This window comes from Dama dama, chromosome X, assembly GCF_033118175.1.
Source record: "Dama dama isolate Ldn47 chromosome X, ASM3311817v1, whole genome shotgun sequence".
NCBI classification, from domain to species: Eukaryota; Metazoa; Chordata; class Mammalia; order Artiodactyla; family Cervidae; genus Dama; species Dama dama.
In genome coordinates, this window is record NC_083714.1 from 51,707,403 (window position 1) to 51,730,614 (window position 23,212).

A 23,212-nucleotide genomic window follows, 5' to 3' on the forward strand; every position below is an offset into this window, starting at 1 on the left:
GCAGGGCCACACACACCCATATAGTCACACACCAGACAGAGATGTGCACACCCACCATTCAAGAACTTCTGAAACACTGAGTACATACAGTGGTTTCCGCCTTTCTGTCCGAAGGTGGTTGCCATCAGAGTGATCAAGGAAAGCCAAAGGGGGACAAATATGGGGATACAGGAGAACGCGTTGTGGCCGTCCAGCTTATGAACAAGCAGGATCTAAGGAAAAAGAAACAGTCAACGTTCTGTCGATGGAGCGTCTGAAAACAGACCCTGTCTGAAGCCAGGCTACCCTCCCTCATCAGGCCTCCTAAGGGGGAAAGGTCACACCACAGGAAATAACGGAAACCCTCCATTCTGGGGGAAAGGATGAGAAGAGCTTTCACATGGCTCTTCAGAACGAAGCAGAATCCATCCACCTAGAAAATTTCCAACATCTGGCTTGTTATGGGAAACTCTTCCTGGTGTTTTTTTTTGGAGGAGTCAACAGTGCCCATTCTCTAATTCTCCACAGGGCTCAAATACCAAAACACCACATCCAACTTTCTTCTTCTAGGAGACAAATCAATATATTCAGAGGCTTGGTAGCTGGAAAGGTCCACTTCCCACTGCCAGCCTCCAGGCCTCCAAAGAAAGGCAGCTCTACTGTCCTGTGCTCCTTCCTAGCCCCATGGGGTGTCATCTGGGGGAGACACAGTCTGCCAGAGAGCTTACCTCGAAAGTAAGGAGTGGCACGACGATGGTCATCCAGCTTAGCGCCATGGTGATGTGTGTCCTCCTCTGCTCTGCGATCACATCCATGGAGCGCAGGAACAGGACGGACCACACGATGTAGTAGAGGACCACCAGACACAGAAAGGACATGAGAATCCACAGGGGGACACACACAACCTGAGGGCAGGAGGAGAGAAGAAAGGTCTTTAGGGGAGGCATGGCTGACTTCATCCTGGATCTCTGCATGTAAGTGGGTGCCAGGCCTGGATGTGGCCAGCGTGTAAAAAGGACCCGCTGCTCCTGGTGGGATCCCCGCAGCCGGGGCTGCCCTCAGGGTGGAGAGCAGCCATTTCCCTGAATCCTGAGCTCACTCAGCTGGCCTGCACTCTGCCCACCTCCCCTCCACCTGCCAAGGGTAGTGAGGCCGCCCCAGCTCATGAGCATGTCCCCTCTTCCCAGGCACTGGGAACCCCATCCTGCTAGGGGTTATGTAGCCAGAGGCTGGGGATCATGCTCCCTGGCAACTCAGGCTGCCCAGGGGACCCAGGCCCTCCGTGAACTTGCACATTGAGGCCAGGAGGCTTCCCTGCTGCCTCGCCCAGATGGGTTCTGTGTCTGTTGCTGTCATACCAGAAAGACTTCATTTCACCCCCCATATGAGCCCAGAAGATGAGTCCCGGGGGCCTCACCAAGCTCCCTCCATTTGACCTTTTCCCCCTTCTCAATGGCCCCTTGGGTACATCTGTCGTCCCTTTGTTTTCTGTTGTGAAACAGTAAAATTGACTGTTTTCCATTGGTGGCCAGTCCCATGATGGTTCATACACATATGTGTAGATCTGTGGGGCCTTGGGCGAGACAGGGGAGAGCTCCCTCACCATGCCACACTCCCTCATGTTCTATCTCTGCTGTGTCACCACCTTACCCTCCCCCAGCCCCTAGCAGCCACTGCTCTGTCCTCTGACACAACACTTTTGTCTCTTCAAGAGACATGGACTCATACAGCACATCACCTCCTGAGGCTGCCTTCTCCCACCCAGCAGGACATCTCTGAGACGCCTCCAGGCTGCTGTGTGTATCTATCGGTCACTGCTGAGCGGTGTTCCACTGGATGGATGCACCCCAGCCTGTTTATCTGCTCACCCTGGGAAGGAAATGTGGGTGCTATCCTGCTTTGGGTTGTTGCAAATGAAGTTGCTGTAAACATTTGTGCCCAGGTTTTTGTGTGGTTGTACATTTTCATTTCTCCAAGGGAAACACCCAGGATTGGCACTGCTAGGTCACATGGCAACTCTATATTTAACTTTATAAGAAATTGCCAAGACATTTTCCAGAGCATCTATCCAGTTTGGCCTTTCTACCAGCAATGGGCAACTGTCCTTGTCCCTTGGGTCCGCCCTAGCACAGCTGGTACTGTGGCTATCTTTGCCATTTTGATGAAGGTATTGTGGCACCTCATTCTGGTTTTTATTTGCTTTTCCCTAGTGTTTGAGTGGACTCCGGGAGTTGGTGATGGACAGGGAGGCCTGGCGTGCTGTGATTCATGGGGTCGCAAAGAGTTGGACACGACTGAGAGATTGAACTGAACTAAAATGAGTGGGTAATGATGTCCTTTACATATGCATATTCACCATATGTCTATCTTCTTTGTGAATAGTTGGTTCAAGTCTTCTGTCAATTTTAAAATTTGGTTGCTGAGGTTTTTAGTTTTGAGAGTTCTTTAGATGCTTTGGATATATGTCCTTGGTTACACATGTGTTTTATGAGTATTTCCTCCTAGTCTGCAACATGTCTTTTCATTAATATTACTTTAATCTTGAGCTTCTTTTATGGACCATGTTGTTGGTATCATTTCTGGGAACTCTTCACCTAACTCCAGATCCCAAAGACTGTCTCCTCCTAACAGTTCTTTGGTTTTCACATTTCATTTTTAGACGTAGGACTTAAGCTCATCTCCTGAAGAGGCTGGACTTCCTGCCTGGAGGTTTGCTGTGGTCTTCCTCCTAAAGCACATCTGGGGTCAGACACAGCGGCCTGGCCCTCATGGGTAGAATGTCAGTGAGCAGCCTCACTGGGCTTCTCTTGAACACTGGGAAACCTGCAGTCAGGCTGTTTCATCTGCTATGACTTGCACAGCACTGGAGCAGGAAAAATTACTTTATTTATAGAAAACATGCACAGTTTTTCCTAATCTTTTTTTTTCTGATTGTATCTTACACTCAAATTGTGGTCTTACTCGGATTTGTGTCCGCCATGGCACAAGAGAAAGCTCTGAGCCCAATTACCATTCTGTAGATACAGAACCCTGAAGCTGTAAGATGGATGACTGTACAATAGTTTTTATTATGAATGTTTTATGAAAGACTTTAGGAAGAAGTGATAGATCTTATCTTTATTCACTATAAAGGCATCTTTTATTCCCTTATTTTCTTCCTTGTCTCCAAATGAGTATTTTCTTTTTTTCAGTATATTTTTTACCTTTGTTTTTTTTTTTTAAAGGTAAATCATGTTCATCACAGAAAATGTCTTATGTACAAAAGTACCCAACAAGCAGTGGGGGACGGGATCCCACACCCTGGCAAGACCTCATCTCACAGAGGCAACATAAGTCTTCTACCTTTTCTCTCATCTTCTTACTATGTGTTACTAGTTGAAAGTGTGCTGTATTCTCTAATTTGCAGCTTGCCGAGAATGGATGGAGCCATTTACATGTGTATGTGTGTGTGTGTGTATAGCTCCACCCATTCTCCTACCTATGTATGCACAATCAGTTTTAACCAAACACTCATTCGTGGAAGTCAGAGGTCACTAGCATGACTTAGACTTCATCCCTGGCAGAAGTATAAAGAGGCACAGTTTTTTTGAAAAAGGAGTTGGCAATGAAGTTTGTATTTCAAAATCTCAAAAAGCTCTTACTCTCTGGGCCAGTAATACTGTTTTTGGAGTCTTTCCTAAAAAAAAAAAGCAATAAAAAAACAGGCAAGGATTTACCTACACAAAATTATATGCTGTAGCATGATTTATAATTGTAAAAACACTGGTAACAAGTTCAATATTCAGAAATGAGAGGACAGTCTGGTAAATGTATTTGAAGAATATTTTGTTATCAATTAAACTTTCAAAGTTATGCATATAAAGAGCATTTATTGACAAGGAAAAATGTTTATGACACAACATTAGGACAACAAAGCAGGATACCGAATTATAAATGCAGTATGATCTCAATTATCCTTATGAAATAATAAACCCCCAAACAAGGAAACAAAAACCACTAACCATGTTATCTACCAGTGGATTATGGGTGATTATTATCCTATTACCTATGTTTATCTGTCTTTTTCCAAGATTTCTAAGATGAACATGAGTTTTATAATAAAAAAAAAGTTTAAAGATTTAAAAAGTTACATACAAGCCAGGGCCAGTGAATGATCTTGTCCAGTCTTAAGGCAATGAATATAAACTGGAGAATGTTGACAGAACACAGGATTTCTAACTAAAAACGAAGAGAAGAATCAGTTAAACAAAGTAACAGTTGTATTCAATACAACAGCTGTTTGGTTAACATTTTAAAAAGGCAATGCAAATTATAATGCAGCATAAGTTTTATTACATCACACTTGGAACCTCCTGATTTTCAGCAGAGAGGAGCAAAGCAGTGCTGTGCCAAGGAGAAGCCTGGCCCTAGCCTTGTGTCCTGTCCTCTCTGCTCTCGGTGGCTGCTTGGCCCTTTAAGCTCGTCCATGCAGTGACCTGTTTCCAGGCTTGCAATCTAGAGGCAGTCTTTGCTGGACTCCCCAGCTCCCTTCCTGCCCCTGACCACATGCATCTATGTTAGGATGGTTCCTAACCATCACTGTCCTGCCTTCTTCTTGTGTTGGGACTCTGCCTGCACCCCACACTTTCCTTTCTGGATCCTGGGGGACCTTGTCACATCAAGATGCCACTCGTGGATGCTTTACTGCATCTTGAACCCTGCCATGCCACGGATCCTTCTTGCAAGCACATGTTCAACTCATCTCCATTAGACACAAAATAACCCCAAGACCAAATGAACCCACACTTCTCTTGATCCAGTAACCCTACCAGCCCTAGTTCTTTCTTTCCATCACCACAGAGCTTTGTGAGACACCACGGACACTCGAGTCTCCATGGCCTCCCCTGCCACTCCAAGCTCCAGGGTCCACTGTGCACTGGCCTCGGTCCCCACAACCACCTGGAAATTGCTTTCCTCCAGGTCCCCAGTCACTTCTGTAGCCTTGGGGACACTGCCACTGGCACCCGACTGGGCGCTGCCACACCAAGTGACACTGCCCACCACTCTTCCCTTGTTGAGGAACCCAGTGTGTCATCTCGCCAATCTACTGGTCTCTGAAACTTCCCTGTCAGGTGCCTTTTCCTGTCTTTAAATGGTGATGGCCCCTGAAGTCTGCCTTCTCTACCTACTAGAGAGACACAGACACAAACTTGTATGCTTTCTTGACTCCGTTGCTCCATTCTGGGTGGCAAGCAGAGCCAGCCTCCACACCCCTGGCAGGCACACCCTCCTCCTGCTCACTTCTGCAACCTCCGTCTCCACTGCAGCCTTCCTGCCAGGGCCCAGAGTTGGCTCTCCCTGAGGCACTTCAGTTGAAGGCCATCCCCTAGGGAGTCGATCATTCCCCACACCTGGCCTCCTTCACCCTGTGTCATAGCTTCCATAGCCTCCTGTCTCACCGGGAGCCACCACAGCCTGGATTCCCCAAATCAGGACACAGGCGCACAGCTGCATTCCCTTCCCCATGCTCTAGGCTCAGTCACTGCCTGTGTCCTCCACCATGCAGACTTCTCTAGGGTCCCTAGCCCAGTCTCTGTCCCAGTGCCCCACAGGTGGCCCTCCTGCTGGCTCCAGCACTTGCTGCTCTTCAACAGCTCACCACCACCCACAGAACGAAAATCATAGGACACTACCCAACCTGGCCCAGGGCTGCCCCAAAGCTCCCAGTTCCCTGGGCAGTTAGTGATTCAGCCATTCCATCCAAGGCCTATGGGCCAAAATAAGCATTTAATGGTTCCACTGACTTAAGTCATTAGATCTAAAAGGAATACTGACGTCCTACGTAGCCCCCTGTGGATTTTTGCACAGCACTGCCTTCATCACAGAGAAAGTCAACATCCCAGACTCTTCTATGACACCACTGAAATGAATGTAGTGTGACCTAACAATAAAATACAAACTATGTGGAGCTAGTAGTTCACTGTATGTCCCCACAGATGTCAGGGATCACTGCTTCTCCCTCAAAAATGCCCAATATCCCATGGTGCCCTGTGATGCCCTGGGCAGCTGAGCACCGCCTTGAAGACTGAGGACTGGCCCTTAGCCAGCCCAATCCCTCTCCACAGCCTCCCCGCTTCTCCCTAGTTCCTTCATTTACACTTTATGCTCCAGGCATTTTTTTGTGGAAAAATACAAATAATGTAAAACTTACCATCTTAATTCTCTTTAAGGGTACAGTTTAACAGTATTAAGTATATTCATATTACTACCGTATGACTATGGCTATGAAACCATCACCACTTTCCATCTCCAGGGCTCTCTGCATCTTGCAAAACTGTGCTCCAGTCAAATCTGAGCCACTGGTTCACTCAACATAACAGACTTTCTTCTACGTCTATGGCTTCTTATGTGTTACTTCCTCTGCCTGAAAAATACCATCCCCTTTCCTACCTGCACAGGGCACCCTGCCACACCCTGACTCCTCCTGCATGACCCTGGGGGAGCCTAGGCCCACTAGCCCCTAGCCAATGAGTACTCCTCTTCCTGGGACACAAGAACCAAGAGGGGGCTCAAGTCTTGGCACATGGGTTTCTTCTTGTAGGTAGATTGCCAAGAGTCTGACCCTATGAGTGACATATTTTCTAGAACTCTGCATTAGGAAAATATGGTTTTATGCCTAGTATAGTTGTAGCCCTGGTATATGCTTTCGTTTTCTAAGAAACAAAGTTCCAAATTTTTAGTTTTCTTTAACCTCTTCCTCAGCTCCCATCCAACAGTATTTACATAACTTTCTCAGTGCTTTTCAACCTGGATAATGCTGCTTGCCTGGGGAGAAGTTAAGAAATGTGCACAGAACCTACTGGATGTGACAATAACCTGCGGGAGCACATCCACTAGTGCTTACTAGGCAGACATCAGCAGTAAGTGACCTGAAATGCAGGGGACAGTCCTGCTCAAGAAGACATTTCCTATCCCAAAGGCCAACAGCATATCCAGCCCCCACTGAGAAACACTGCCCCAAATAGGCAAAATCTAGAAAGTTTAATGTCAGTGATTTTGTTTAATATACAAATGATTTTTAAACCATGGTATTGTTACTTCATTTGCTCAGATAATAGAAAAGAATGCGAAGCAAGAGAGGCATAAGGTGGAAAGGTAAGTGTGACTGGCTGGACATGGTACCTTCAACAAATACGGGGAATACAATTTGGGGGAAGTGAGGTAGGAGCCTGGAGCTCGTATGGAAATCAGAGTTGAGAAATGCAGATTCAGGAAGTGAAAACACAGAAGTGGCAGTGGAGGCAGGAAGTGTGAACAAGACCATTCAGAGGAAGTGTGCACAGGGAGGACAGAAAATGCCCAAGGTTAGGATCCTGATGTTGGGAAAGATTGAAGGCAGGAGGGGATGACAGAGGATGAGATGGTTGAATGGCATCACTGACTCGATGGACATGAGTTTGAGCAAGCTCTGGGAGTTGGTGATGGACAGGGAAGCCTGGCATGCTGCAGTCCATGGGGTTGCAGAGAGTCGGACACAACTGAGTGCCTGAACTGAGGATCCTAAGAAACAGCGACTTGTGAGGAATAGATGGAAGAAGAATTCAGTGAAGAAGCTGAATACAGGCTGAGGTAGCTAGATTGGTGTAGGGACCCAGAGTGTCAGGAGCTGCACAGTGGTCAGCTAGATGAGGGCTCCAAAGGCCTCCAGATGAGGCTGCAGGACACGGGGGTGGGGTGGTGGTGGTGCAGTGCCAAAGCAGGCAGTGTGGCTGTAGTACTTGGTCATTTAATCAAAAAATAGTCTAGGTATTGCTGTGAGGGTACTGCCTTTAACTAAAGGAGATTCCCCTCGATGGTATGGCTAGATCTCATCCAATCAGCTAAAGGGCCTTAGGAGCAAAGACCATGGTTTCCTGGAGAGGGAGAAATCCTGCTGAATCTCCAGCCCCCATAAGCACGTGAGCCAGCACCTTCCAATAAGCCTCCTATGTGAACACCTATCTACATATCTGTATCTACATCTCCATCTGCATCTATCCTATTGGGCCTGTTTCTCAGGAGAAGCTGGCTGATCCAGGTGGACAGGGAAAGACATGAAACAGGAAGAAGCCTGATGGCCTGAGTGAAAAACCAATGTTTAAGTCAAGAAAGAGAAACACGACTATTTCCATTGTCTTTCATTTCCTTATATACCACGACCTAGCATTAGTGATCAACCTCTTCTATCACGGTAACTGATCAAAAGATTCTGATTTTTAAAACCTTCCTAAATATATGAAATCTCACCTCCAGCGACCTGTCATGGCGAAAGCCCCAAACACAAGCTGCCACAGACACAGGGGAAACGAAGAAGAGCGGCATGAAGACCAGGAGCCAGAAGTGGCTGCCTCTCTCAATCCTGTCGCACACCAGCACTTCAAACATCAGCAGCAGCAAGTGGATGCCCACTGCAATTAGCATGGCTTTGAACTCCACACACGTTTCCCCTTCTGCTCTAAAGAGGGATAGAAGAAGAAGGAAAAAACATCCTCAGTTCAGAATCTCCACAGTGAGCAAGCAGCCCAGCACACCAACTTACATGGATACTCTGGATTGTATTTGTAAATCTGACAAAAGGCAAAGGGAAATCAGGTAGAAAGCTAAGTTAACATTCCTCTTTAAGGGGCAATCTTTCATACATCAAAGAACTACTACATAACAAGAAATGAACACTTATAACCAAACCAGACTTAGGAGTTTTAACTGAATATTCTCAGAAGCAATACCACAGTTGTTATTTCCTGACAGTGTACATTAACACTTTTGTTCATAAATTTAAATTCAACTACTTCCAAGATTATTTAAGCTATTGCTTCTACTGCTAACAGCTGACACATATCCCTTAAATCTCATGATCCCCGTCTCTCAATGAATTAAAAACCATGTAAATCACATTTCATGCAATACAATAAAAAAAAACTCTATAGTTTTATTGCCTAAGTGTCTGTTATATTTCAAGAAAATATAGCAACTGTTGTTAGGTGTTATTTTAAAATGCAAATAAAATTATGAATGTTATTTTCCTTCCTATTCATTAGGATAAACTAACACCTGCAGATGCTAAAGAAGAACCATTAAAGCTGTTCTTTAAATCAGTTTAAGCTGCTTACGGATCATGCATGGACTTAATAGGGTAACAATTAAAAAATAATAAGGCCACTAATCAGGAAAATGGCTAAAAATGCATCTGCAAGGCAAACAATGCACCTAATTCAACATACAGGTGAACATCTGTGATGCATCATGTTGGTGTGGCTTTAGGACACAGAGAAAATGAGATCAGAAGTTATATTCTGTAAGACCCAACAATGTTCCACTGGACAATGTTGATGCTAGAATGACCATGTCTATACATTCAGGACATTCAACTACACACATACAACTCCTTTTCTTAAGGGAATCTTGAAAGGTATCTTAAACCAGGTCAAATAGTTTCTAAACAACTAGTGGAACTTAAACTGTTTAGCAATTTCACTTTTCATTTTTTGAGTAGCAAAGGTTGTTGTTAAGTCACTAAGTCATGTCTGACTCTTTGTGACCCTATGGACTGCAGCATGCCAGGCTCCTCTACCCCTTACTATATACTGGAGTTTGCTCAAACTTATGTCCATTGAGTTGGTGATGCTATTTAACTGACTCATTAGAAAAGACCCTGATGCTGGGAAAGATTAAAGGCAAAAGGAGAAGGGGGCAGCAGAGAATGAGCAAACATTAGCTATCTGAAAATATCTCATAAAAAAAAAGATCTGTGGCCACACATGTAATCTTAAAAAAAAAATCTAAGAATCTAAGAATTTTAAAAAATCTAAGTCCCCCATCTGCTAAGGCTCTCTGTGTGGCTATTTTCAAGTTCTTAGGTACATATGTGGTAAGATATTTTAGATGATCTAAATCTTATTTTTAAAGTTCATAATGAAAATTTAAACAAGTTGAGATGGTCCCAACTTATACACTCTCCTAATATGAGCAGCTGCATGTGTCCCCCTCTTCTCTCCCCACCTGCCTACTGGGCACTGTCACTCCTTATCTGCCTGGTGATGGTTTAGAATAGCCCTCCCCAAGTCTCCCCTTTTCCTTTCCAAAGTGGCAGACTTTGCAAGGAAGAGCAGAGAGACTCTTGTGGGCCCCAGCAGCAGCAGCAGGGTGTGCACTGGAGTTAAGCCCATGACAGGAACTTGGACCCACTGAGGCATCCAAGAAGGTATGAGGGGAGGGGGTGAAGTATAAGAGTGCACCTCTTCCTGGCCCCCAGGAGTCAGGAATAGCCAGGAGCTATTCTCCTTCACAGCATCTGGGTCTCATCTTTTCCAGTCTCAGGGCCTCACTGTGTCCTGGCCAAGCTGCTTCTCCCACACCACTAATAGGCCTAAAATTCCAGGACTAGGAGATTGGGTAAGGGGAGACCCAGTTCCAGGAATTAATGGAGAAGGATATATCCCTGATGGCCAAAACTAGAACTTTGATTTGTAGAACTGCTCCTACAAACATGATGGTTCCATACTTCCTTGTCTAGCATGGTGTAACAGTTCTATATTTTGGATGCATTTTAGATTACATAAGTTTTTGTGGGTTGGCTAGGAACTTAAGTACCTAAAATAACAGTGCTTTTGTTTAACAATGGCTATCAAACACTTAATTTTTAATAAACTTAGAACAGAAATGAGCTTGCTTATATTATAGCTCTTCTAAAACCTCTGACAGGTAGAAAAGAAAATACTCCTTACTTTATGAGAAGTGAAAAACAAGATAATCCCCCCTGCACCTGCCCAGTGTAGAGACCAACAGGTTTTATAAAGCAGTATTACCGATACTGGGGATTTCGTGCCCAGACTCCAGTTCCAACTGAGGCTCCAACAATGACCATTAACTTCCACAGCCATATTGGAGCAAAAACAGCCCAGTAACTCCACTGAATGATGCCATCTAGACGAAGGGCCAGCAACACAGAGAACAGCAGTAGACAGGCATAGATGAGGAATTTACTAGGAGAAAAACAAAACAATTAAAGAAGATTCACATTACAAATAGGTGATATTAAAATGAGGTATGATAACAGCATTACTTTTTAGCATGTGAAAAGAATCACCAATTCAATAATCATATATTGAAAATTCTATGTAGGAAACATACTGTTGTTAGAGAATAGGAGAAATATAAAGAAGACTAAAACAAGTTCCCTGCTTTCCAGGGCTTCCTGGTAAGAGAAGTCCATACAGAAACATATATAACATGCATATGTCAGAATGATTCTATGGGTAGAATGTGATGGCAGCCCATAGAGGAAACATGGATTCTGCCTGGGGGGACTGGGAAGCACAGAAGTGATAAGCCTGAAGCTGGTCTGGAGGACACACGGAAAGCTACCAGGCAGGAAAGGATATGAGATGAGGAAGCATTCCAAGCAGAAAGAACTAGCCATCAAGACATGGAGACTGAAAAAAGCTGACAGTTCAAGATATGGTCAAGTTCTGTCACTAATTATTTGATTCTATTTTTAAAAAAGTAGCCACCTGCCATATTCACATACAGTAATATTTTAATCCATGCGTTAGTCTTTTGGTGACTGAATTATACACATAGATACACTCATATTTTACAGAAAACAGACTTCATGAAGAGGATGTTTTAAAAATATTAATTAGAAATTACATTGTTAAGGACTTCTACTTACAACTTTGGTAGAATAAGAGGAATGGAGTTAAACATCCCACCTTAAAAAGAAACTGGATGAAATATATGAAACAACAGTTTTCAAACACTGGGCAACAGGCAGTGAAGGACCATGATGGCAGAAAGAAATTTTTTAAAAAAGGAAATAAACTCTATCAATGCCCCAGCTTACTGCCTGGAGGCGAATTCCAGATTGCAGTAAGAAGGCAGTTAAAATCTAACCCTATTGTCAATTACATCAAATGTAAATATTCTGTGTGTGTGTGAAAGTTGCAGAGTCATGTCCAACTCTTTGTGACCCCATGAACTGTAGTCCACCAGGCTCCTCCATCCATGGAATTCTCCAGGCAAGAATACTGGAGTGGGTTGCCATTTCCTACTTCAGGAGATCTTCCTGACCCAATGCTTAGTAGAAAAGATCTCAAATCAACAATCTATGATCCACCTTAAGAAACTAGGAAGAGAAGGAAATTTTTAAAAAATGAATGGAACTCAATAATAAATATATACACAAATATCAATGAACTACATAAGAAAGATGTTGGAGAAAAATCAATGAAATTAAAAGCTGGTTCTTTGAAAAGATTAAAAAAAAAAGCAGAGACATTACTTTGCTGACAAAGGTCCATCTAGTCAAAGCTAAGGTTTGTCTAGTAGTCATGTATGGATGTGAGAGTTGGACCATAAAGAAAGCTGAGCACCAAAGAATTTATGCTTTTGAACTGTGGTACTGGAGAAGACTCTTGAGAGTTCCTTGGACTGCAAGGAGATCCAACCAGTCCATCCTATAGGAAATCAGTCCTGAATATTCTTTGGAAGGACTGATGCTGAAGCTGAAACTCCAATACTTTGGCCACCTGATGCGAAGAACTGACTCACTGGAAAAGACCCTGATGCTGGGAACGATTGAAGGCAGGAGGAGAAGGGGACGACAGAGGATGAGGTGGTTGAATGGCATCACCAACTCAATGGACATGAATTTGTGAAGGCTCCTGGAGTTGGTGATGGACAGGGAAGCCTAGTGTGCTGCAGTCCATGGGGTTGCAAAGAGTTGGACACGACTGAATGGCTGAACTGAGCTGATAGTGACAGGGTAACAGGCAGGAAGGCCAGGGGTCTCCAAATGGAGGAAATAGGCTGCAAGTGTCAGACATTTTTATCTCTCTTAAGTAGCAGGAGGAAACAAACTAATGATATTTATTTTTTTCTTCTCTATACAAATTTAAAAGGAGGTTTCTCTTAAAATACTGTGTTGCCATAATGACACCTGGTTTCACCTGAAGTTAACTATTCTCAAACCTTGAGTTAACCAATGCATTTTTCTTATGGAAATGTTTGGCTTAAGCTATGTTAATGTACTATGCATTTACCCCAGACTCCGTCTTCAAGTTCTGCCTAATGGCTCAGAACTTACTTGACAAACCATTATGTTATACTCAGATATTGTTCCCCTAATCTATGTAAATGAAACTATTTGTATGGTAATCTGCCCTTCTACAAGATTCAAGTCAATCGTTTTATGGCCCAGGATGAATTGTCTGGTGCCAAGATTATCCCAAAATACATCTTACGGATGAGGGGCCTGGTGCCATTCTGAGTTTTAAGACATTCCTTTCTCTTATTAACAGACTGCTAGTGACTTTGGGCTCCAAAATCACTGCAGATGGTGATTGCAGCCATGAAATTAAAAGACGCTTACTCCTTGGAAGGAAAATTATCACCAACCTAGATAGCATATTAAAAAGCAGAGACATTACTTTGCCAACAAAGGTCCATCTAGTCAAGGCTCTGGTTTTTCCAATGGTCATGTATGGATGTGAGAGTTGGACTGTGAAGAAAGCTGAGTGCTGAAAAATTGATGCTTTTGAACTATGGTGCTGGAGAAGACTCTTGAGAGCCCCTTGGACTGCAAGGAGATCAAACCAGTCCATCCTAAAGGAGATCAATCCTGGGTGTTCACTGGAAGGACTGATGCTGAAGCTCAAACTCCAATACTTTGGCCACCTCATGCGAAGAGTTGACTCACTGGAAAAGACCCTGATGCTGGGAGGGATTGGGAGCAGGAGGAGAAGGGGATGACAGAGGATGAGATGGCTGGATGGCATCACTGATTCAATGGACATGAGTTTGAGTACACTCTGGGAGTTGGTGATGGACAGGGAGGCCTGGTGTGCTGCGATTCATGGGGTCACAAAGAGTTGGACACAACTGAGTGACTATATAACATCCAGCTGAAGACTAGCAGGAGGGTACTCTTTCTGCCCCCTTCTGATGCCTATCTCAGAAGCTTTCTCTATCTTCTTTTTACTTTAATAAAACTCTATCACACAAAAGCTCTGAGCGATCAAGCCTCATCTCTGGCCCCGGATTGAATTCTTCTCCTCCAGAGGCCAAGAATCCTGATGTCTTTTCGTGGGCCAGCAACAACCTTTCAATAGCTAGAGTGATCAGGAAAAAAACAGTAGACATGAATTACTAATATCAGGAATGAAAGCAGGGACATCATGACAAATCTACAGGCATTAGAAGTGGATATTATGAACAGCTTCAAGCAAGCAAATTTCTTGAAATAATTATATTATTAAAGTTCACACAAGAAGAAATACTTTCATATTCTTATATCTATTTAAAATACAACAGAAACTGTAGTTAGAATCAGTCTCACAAAAAAATGTCAGGCCCAGACAAAATTTACCAAACACATATGGAAGAAATAGTACCAATTTTTCACAAACTCTTGCAGAAAAAGATGACAGAGGAACATTTCCCAATTTATTTTATGAAGCTAGTAGCACTACCCTGATACTCAAACCTGACCAAGAAATAAAACTACAAACCAGCATCCTTCATGAAAGACAGATGCAAAACCCCTAAAAAACAGGAAATTGAATCCAACAATATATAGAAAGAATACTGCATTATGACTAAGTGTAGTTTAGCCAGGACTTCAAGTTTGGCTTAACATTTGAAATCAATGTAATTCACTGTATTAATAGAATGAAAAAGAAAAGTCATATGATTATTTCAATAGTTCCAGGGGAAACATTTGACATAACTCACTACTCATCCAAGATAAAAGCTCTAAGCAAATTAGGAATAGAGGAGTATCTAGAAAAAACCTGACACAGTCTCCTTCAGTGTCTGCTGCCAAGGGCTCTGGACCTTTGGACTTGGACTTCCCTGGTGGCTCGGCTGGTACAGAATCTGCCTGCAACGCAGAAGACCTGGGTTCAATCCCTGGGTTGGGAAGATCCCCTGGAGAAGGAAACGGCTACCCACTCTAGTATTCTGACCTGGAGAATTCCATGGACTATAGTCCATGGGGTGCAAAGAGTAGGACATGCCTGAGCGACTTTCACATTTATAAAAAACCTAGTTAAAAATGCTTAATGGTGAAAGACTGAAAATACTTTGCCCCTAAGACAGTAAACAAGAAGTATGTCCACTTCAATACAACTATTCAACATTGCACTGGAAGCCCCAGCCACAAATATAATACAAGAAAAGAAATAAAAAGGATAAAGATTTGGAAAGGAAGAAGTAAATCTAATATTTGCAGACAATGTGACTATGTAGAAAATCCTAAGTACTCGACCAAAAAAGCTACTAAACCTAATTAGTGAATTTAGTAAAGTTGCAGGATATAAGGTAAATAAATGAAAACATCTACTGCATTTCTATATGCTAGCAATGAGAAAATGGACACAGATTTTTAAAAACTATAATTTACTGCAAATTTCCTAAAAACAATATTTAAAATCAGAAGATTATGAAAAAACTACCATTTACAACAGTATCAAAGTATGAAATACCTAGAGACAAATTTAACAAAATATCTGCAAGACTTAGATTCAGAAACCTAACAACACTGCCCCCCAAATTTTGTAGCTTTGCTAAGTTGCTTCAGTCATATCCGACTCTTTGTGACCCCATGGACTGCAGCCTGCCAGGCTCCTCTGTCCATGGGATTTCCCAGGCAAGAATACTGGAGTGAGTTGCCATTTCCTTCTCCAGGGGATCTTCCCCACTCAGGGATTGAACCTGTGTCTCTCATGTCTCCTGCACTGGCAGGATAGTTCTTTACCACTAGCACTACCTGAGAAGTCTTAAAATTAAAGATCTAAACAAATGGAGAGATCCACAATTTTTACAGATTAAAAAATTCAATACTGTTAAATTTTACATCCTCTATTCATTTCCTATGGTTGCTATAACAAATTACCATGAACATGATGGTTTAAAACAACACACATTTATTCTCTTATAGCTCTGCAGGCTAAAGGTCCAAAATGGGGTTCACTAGGTTAAAACTAGAGAAGACAATGGCACCCCACTCCAGTACTCTTGCCTGGAAAATCCCATGGACGGAGGAGCCTGGTAGACTGCAGTCCATGGGGTTGCGAAGAGTCAGACATGACTGAGCGACTTCACTTTCACTTTTCACTTTTATGCATTGGAGAAGGAAATGGCAACCCACTCCAGTGTTCTAGCCTGGAGAATCCCAGGGATGGGGTCGCACAGAGTCGGACACGACTGGAGTGACTTAGCAGTAGCAGTAGCAGGTTAAAACTAAGGTATCAGCAGAGCCATGCTCCCTCCAGAGACTAGGAGAGAATCCATTCCTTGCCTTTTCAAGTTTCTAGAGATGTATTCCCTGCATTCCTTTGAGCTCCTTCCTCCATTATTAATATCAGAAGGGCAGCATCTTCAAATATCTTTCTCTGCTTCAATCACATTGTCTTCTCTTTATAGTATCTCCTCTGCCTCCTTCTTATATGGAAACCCATGAATGTATTTAGAGCCCACCTTGTTAAAGCAGGATATCTCCCATCTCAAGATCTGTAACTTAATCATATCTTTTGCCACACAAGGTAATATTCACCTTTTTGCCAGAGAAGGTAATATACACAGGTTCCACGGATTAGTAAGTAGATATCTTTGAAGGACATTATTTAGCCTACCATACTCATCACATTATTCTGAAGAGTCAATGCAAGTAGTCCCACTTGCTTATTTATGTTTTTGTTTCTTCTGCCTGAGGAGACATATTAAAAAAATATTGCTAAGACTGATGTCAAAGACCATACTGCCTATGTTTTCTTTGAGAAGTTTTATGGTTTTGGGTCTTACATTTAAGTTGTTAATCCAAATTGAGTTCATTTCTGTATATGGTATGAGGAAGTAGTCTAGTTTGATAATATCTGATATCTGTCAGAATGACTATTATCAAAAGGACAACAGATAACAAGTGTTGGTGAGGATGTGAAGAAAAAGGAATCCACATGCAATGCTGGCAAGAATGTAAACTGCTGCAGCCATTATGAAAAATGGTATGGAGGTTCCTTAAAAACTTAAAAACAGAACTATCATGTGCTCTAGCAATTCAACTCTTGGGGATTTATCTGGAGAAAAAAAACACTAATTCGAAAAGATATATGTATCCCTATGTTTACTGCAACCTTATTTACAATAGCTAAAATATACAGGCAACCTAAGTGCCCATGAAGAGATGACTGTTTAAATAACATGTGGGGAGTGTGTGTGTCTGTGTGTGTGTGTGTGTGTGTGTGTGTAATGGAATATTACTCAGCCACAAAAAATAATGAAATCTTGTCATTTGTGACAACTTGGATGAAACTACAGGGCATTATACTAGTGAAATAAGTTAGAGAAAGACAAATATAATGTAACTGCATTTATATGTAAACTCTAGAAAAAGAAATAAACAAAACAGAAACAGAGTCATGGGTACAGAGAATAAACAGGTGGTTGCCAGAGGAGGTGGGAGGAGGGGAGGAGAGAACTAGGTAAGGGAGATTCAGAAGTAGAACCTCCAGCCACAAAATAAAGAAGCTATGGGTATGAAATATACAGTGTGGGGAATATAGTCCCCTTTTAGTGCTAAACAAAAGTAATATAGTATCTTTGAATAGTGACAGATGGTAACTAGACATTGTGGTGACCATTTAAAAATATATAGAAATATCGAATCACTATGCTGTACAACAGGAATTATTTAATAGCATAATGTTGTGGGTGAATTATACTTCAAAAACAAACAAACCTATAGAAAAAGATATTAGATGTGTGGTTACTGGAGGTTGGGGTGGGGCAAGGGGGAGTTGGATGAAGGTAGTCAAAACATAGAAAATTCCTTTATAAGTATTAGAGAGGAATTTTACAACATGATAAATGTAATTAACACTGTGGTATGTTATATATGAAAGTTGTTGAGAGTAAACCCTAAGAGTTCTCATCACAATGAAAAATATTTTTATCTTTTATTTTTGTATATGAGATGATTAATGTTCAGTAAACTTATTGTGGTAATAATTTCATGAGGTATGTAAGTCAAATAATTATGCCGTACACCCTAAACTTACACAGTGCTGTATGTCACCTATGTTTCAATAAAACTGCAAGAAAAAAATACATGCAATATCTGAAAAGGGCAATAAGGCAAAGCACAATAAAACAAAGTATGCCTGTATGCATTTAAGGTTCCACCATGTCTTTTCAAGGCTTGATAGCTCATTTCCTTTTAGTGCTAAACAATATTTCATTAGATGCACCAGTTTATTTACACATATACCCATCAAGGGACATCTTGGTTGCTTCCAAGTTTTGGCAATTATGATTAAAGCTGCTATAAATATACAGGAAAAAAGATTCAATGCAATCCCAATGAAAATCCAGGCAGCCTCTCCTGGAGAAATTAACATACTAATTCTAAAAATTATACGAAAATGCAAAAGACTTCAAATGGGCAGAACAATTATAAGAGAGAACAAAGTTGGAGAAACTATACTATGTGCTTATACGGCATGCTTTCATGACTTAACTAAGAGCTACAGTAATCAAGAAAATGCAGTATTAACATCAGGAGAAACACAGAGAATAGAATAGAGTCCAAAAACATACCCATACATACATGGTCAAAGATGCCAAGGCAATTCAGCAGAGAAAGAACTGGGCTTCCATAAATGGTGCTGAAACAACTGGATAGATAGGAATAATGAACCTAGACTCTTAACCTCATAGCATATGACAACTGTTGCTAAGGACATGGAGCAAATAGAACCCTCATATATTGCTAGTAGGAATGCAAAACAGTGCAGCCACTTTAGAAAACACTTTGGTAGTTTCTCCTAAAGTTAAGTATACAGTTCCTCTACAGCCCAGCAATCCCATACCTAGGTATTTACTTAAGAAAAAGGAAAACATTATGTCCACAAAAAGACTCGTATGTAAATACTCAAAGCAGCTTTATTTATCATAGCCACTGGAAACAATCGAAATGTCCAAAAACTGGTGAATGACTAAACCAACTGTGATATGGCTATTCAAACAGAATACTACTAGTCAGCAGTAAAAAAGAACAAACTAGGGATGCATGTAACAACATGGATAACCTCAAATGCACTATGCTAAGTAAAATAACTCAGACTGAAAATGCAACACACTGTATGACTCCATTTATTTGACATTGTGGAAAAAGCAAAAGTGTAGGGACAGAAAATAGATCAGTGTAGTTACCTGTGGCTGTGCTGGGGGAAAGGATGACTACAAAAGAACACAAGGGAAGTTTCTGCAGTAATGGAACTTTTCCATATTTCTGTCTTTAGGTGGTGCTTCCACAAGTGAATGGGATTATTAAAACTCATAGGATTGAGCACTAAAAATGATAAAACTTACTGCATGTAACACATACTTCAATAATGTTGGCCTATCTATTGATCTATCTACACATCAATGCCTATTTACAGAAAGTCAGGCAGTGTCACTTAAGCCTCACAGCAACACTATGAAGGAAGCACTTTCACTATTCCCATTGTACAGATGGCAAATGAAGGCTTAGGTGTTAAATAACCTGTCCAAGCAGATAGTAGCTCACAGGGCTGAGATTCAAATTAAGATCCATTTGACTCCAAAGTCCTTCTAATTGAGTACTATTCAATACTCACTTTACACTAATCATTCAAAATTCTTGGAAAAGCATCTAGATAAATACATGCTAGTGATTAACCATGATCTCCAATAGAGAGAATTAAGGACAGTCTTTTCACTCTTGCTATGACTGCCAATTTTTCGGCAAGGTATTGATACATAACTTTTTGCCTTTTCATACTGTGATTACTGCAGATGGTGACTGCAGCCATGAAATTAAAAGGCACTTCCTCCTCGGAAGAAAAGCTATGACCAACCTAGACAGAGTATTAAAAAGTAGAGACATTACTTTACCAACAAACGTCTGTCTAGTCAAAGCTATGGTTTTTCCAGTAGTCATGTGTGGATGTAAGAGTTGGACTATAAAGAAAGCTGAGCACCAAACAATTGATGCTTTTGAACTGTGGTGTTGGAGAAGACTTGAGATTCCCCTGGACTGCAAGGAGATCCAACCAGTCAATCCTAAAGGAAATCATTCCTGAATATTCATTGGAAGGACTGATGCTGAAGCTGAAACTCCAATACTTTGGCCATCTGATGTGAAGAACTGACTCACTGGAAAAGACCCTGACGCTGGGAATGATTGAAGGCAGGAGGAGAAGGGGACGACAGAGGATGAGATAGTTGCACAGGATCACTGGCGTGATGGACATGAGTTTGAGTAGGCTCTGGCAGTTGGTGATGGACAGGGAAGCCTGGTGTGCTACATACAGTCCATGGGGTCTCACAGAGTTGGACACGACTGAGCAACTGAACTGAACTGATTGATACATACATGCCCTACCCTTGTATTATGAGAAACAACATAAGAAATTTCAATTGGAAAAAAGGGGGGGATTTCAAGGTGATATGACCCACAACTAGAGGAAAACAATAGAATGGGAAAGACTAGAGAGCTCTTCAAGAAAATTAGAGATACCAAGGGAACATTTCATGCAAAGATGGGCACAACAAAGGACAGAAACAGTATGGACCTAACAGAAACAGAAGAGATTAAGAAGAGGTGGCAAGAATACACAGAAGAACTATACAAAAAAGATCTTAATGACCTGGATAACCACAATGGTGTGATCACTCACCTAGAGCCAGACATCCTGGAGTGCAAAGTCAAGAGGGCCTTAGGAAGCATCACTACGAACAAAGCTAGTGGAGGTGATGGAATTCAATTTGAGCTATTCCAAATCCCAAAAGATGATGCTGTGAAAGTGCTGCACCCAACATGCCAGCAAATTTGGAAAACTCAGCAGTGGCCACAGGACTGTAAAAGGTCAGTTTTCATTTCAACCCCAAAGAAGGGAATGCCAAAGAATATTCAAAATACCGCACAATTGCACTCATTTCACACGCTAGCAAGGTCATGCTCAAAATCCTCCAACCTCGGCTTCAACAGTATGTGAACTGAGAATTTCCAGACGTACAAGCTGGATTTAGAAAAGGCAGAGGAACCAGAGATCAAATTGCCAGTATTCGCTGGATCACAGAAAAAGCAAGAGATTTCCAGAAAAACAACTACTTCTGCTCCATTGACTATGATAAAGCCTTTGACTGTGTGGATCACAACAAACTGTGGAAAATTCTTTAAGAGACGGGAATACCAAACCACCCTACCTGCCTCCTGAGAAACCTGTATGCAGGTCAAGAAGCAACAGTTAGATCTGGACATGGATCAATGGACTGGTTCCAAACTGGCAAAGGAGTACGTCAAGGCTGTATATTGCCACTCTGGTTATTTAACTTATATGCAGAGTACATCATGGGAAATGCCAGGCTGGATGAAGCTCAAGATGGATTCAAGATTGCCAGGAGAAATATCACTAACCTCAGATATGCAAATGACACCACCCTAATGGCAGAAAGCAAAGAGGAACAAAAGAGCCTCTTGATGAAGGTGAAAAAGGAGAGTGGAAAAGCTGGCTTAAAACTCAACATTCAAAAACTAGTATCATAGCATCTGGTCCCATCACTTCAGGGCAAAATCACTGCAGACAGTGACTACAGACATGAAATTAAAAGACGCTTGCTCCCTGAAAGAAAGCTATGACCAAACTCGACAGTGTATTAAACAGCAGAGACATTATTGATAAAGGTCTATATAATCAAAGCTATGGTTTTTCCAGTAGTCATGTATGGATGTGACAGACCATAAAGAAGGCTGAACACTGAAGAATTCATACTTTTGAACTGTGGTGTTTGAGAAGACTCTTGAGAGTCCCCTGGACTGCAAGGAGATCAAATCAGTCAATCCCAAAGGAAATCAACCCTGAATATTCCTTAGAAGGATTGATACTGAAGCTTAAGCTCCAATACTTTGGCCACCTGATGTGAAGAACTGACTCCTTGGAAAAGACCCTGATGCTGGGAACGATTAAAAGCAGGAGGAGAAGGGGATGACAGAGGACAAGATGGTTGGATGGCAACACCGACTCAGTGGACATGACTTTGAGCAAGCTCCAGGAGATGGTGAAGGACAGAGAAGCCTGGCATGCTGCAGTCCATGGGGTGACAAAGAGTCAGACATGACTTAGCGACTAAATAACAACAACAAGGACCCACAAAATTTAGCTCAGAAGCTAACCTCCAAGAGTATAAACAACAGTGGGAGGACCATCAAATTTGGAGAGGTTTCTAACTAGAGTATCTATACAGCCTTTTCTTAGAATATTACTAATACTTTCATAGCATTCTCTGCTACAAAACCAGGGTAATATGTACCTCACAAGGTGACTGTGAATATAATTAATATGAAAAGTGCTTTGTGTAAAGCATTAAATCGGTGGTTATCAAAACTTTTAGTATCAAAAATCTTTTACATTCTTAAAAGTGACAGGACTCTAAAGAGCTTTGTTTATATAGGTTATATGTTTGCTATTGCTATCTACTATATAGATTTTAAAACCATTATTCAAAATATTTGTTACTTCATAAAAATAAAAATATTAAACATTATATTAACATAAACAACATAATTTTAATGAAAAAACTTTTTCAAAATTGTTTTTAGAGTTTTGCAATTTTTTAAAATGTCTGTCTTGACTGTGTGTCTATGGAATATATAAAAGCATAATGAGAAGTCCCTCAAAAGAAACACACTAGCACGGGCACATGTGGACATTAGAGTCAAGAACACACAGGAGTAGGACTAGATTAGAGTCTGAGCTTCCCCAGCAACAGGTGAAGAGACCAGCCCAGTATTGGAGGGCATCCTAGGGAGGCAAGGTGGACTGTGACTCACAGCAAGGGAAAAGACATTGACAACTGAGATCAAAGAAAAACATTTATTATTCTTATATTTTTACTTGTTCTGTACTTGCTTCTGGATTTTTTCTTTTTTCCTTTTTTCCCCTCTGTTGCTGTAGTTGTTGATTTTAACAGTACTATTAAATCTATTTACACTTCTGATAATTTTTTTTGCTAATCACACCTTTTATTTCCTTTAAATACATCTGCATCTATGGTGGCCTCTTATGATTTTGAGGGTTTTTTCTTTTTCTTTTCTACATAGATTATTTTATTGCTTTTCTTATTCTTTTCCTGTCATATTTATTCTTTAATATATACAAATCTCCTTTATCTACCTCTAACTTCGCTTTTCTATTCT

General features: G+C 41.6%; 1 protein-coding gene across 2 annotated transcripts in view; it reads right to left on the reverse strand.

The window, feature by feature from the left end:
- TMEM185A (transmembrane protein 185A) overlaps nt 1-23,212 on the reverse strand; it is a 40,283-nt gene that overhangs the window by 2,668 nt on the left and 14,403 nt on the right. For both annotated transcript variants that reach the window (XM_061135944.1, XM_061135945.1), the window contains 5 exons: nt 10,803-10,979; nt 8,245-8,452; nt 4,114-4,197; nt 708-884; nt 89-212 (listed from right to left, as the gene is read on the reverse strand). In XM_061135944.1, the coding sequence (XP_060991927.1) occupies nt 89-212; nt 708-884; nt 4,114-4,197; nt 8,245-8,452; nt 10,803-10,979 (770 nt within the window). The remainder of the gene's footprint in view (nt 1-88; nt 213-707; nt 885-4,113; nt 4,198-8,244; nt 8,453-10,802; nt 10,980-23,212) is intronic.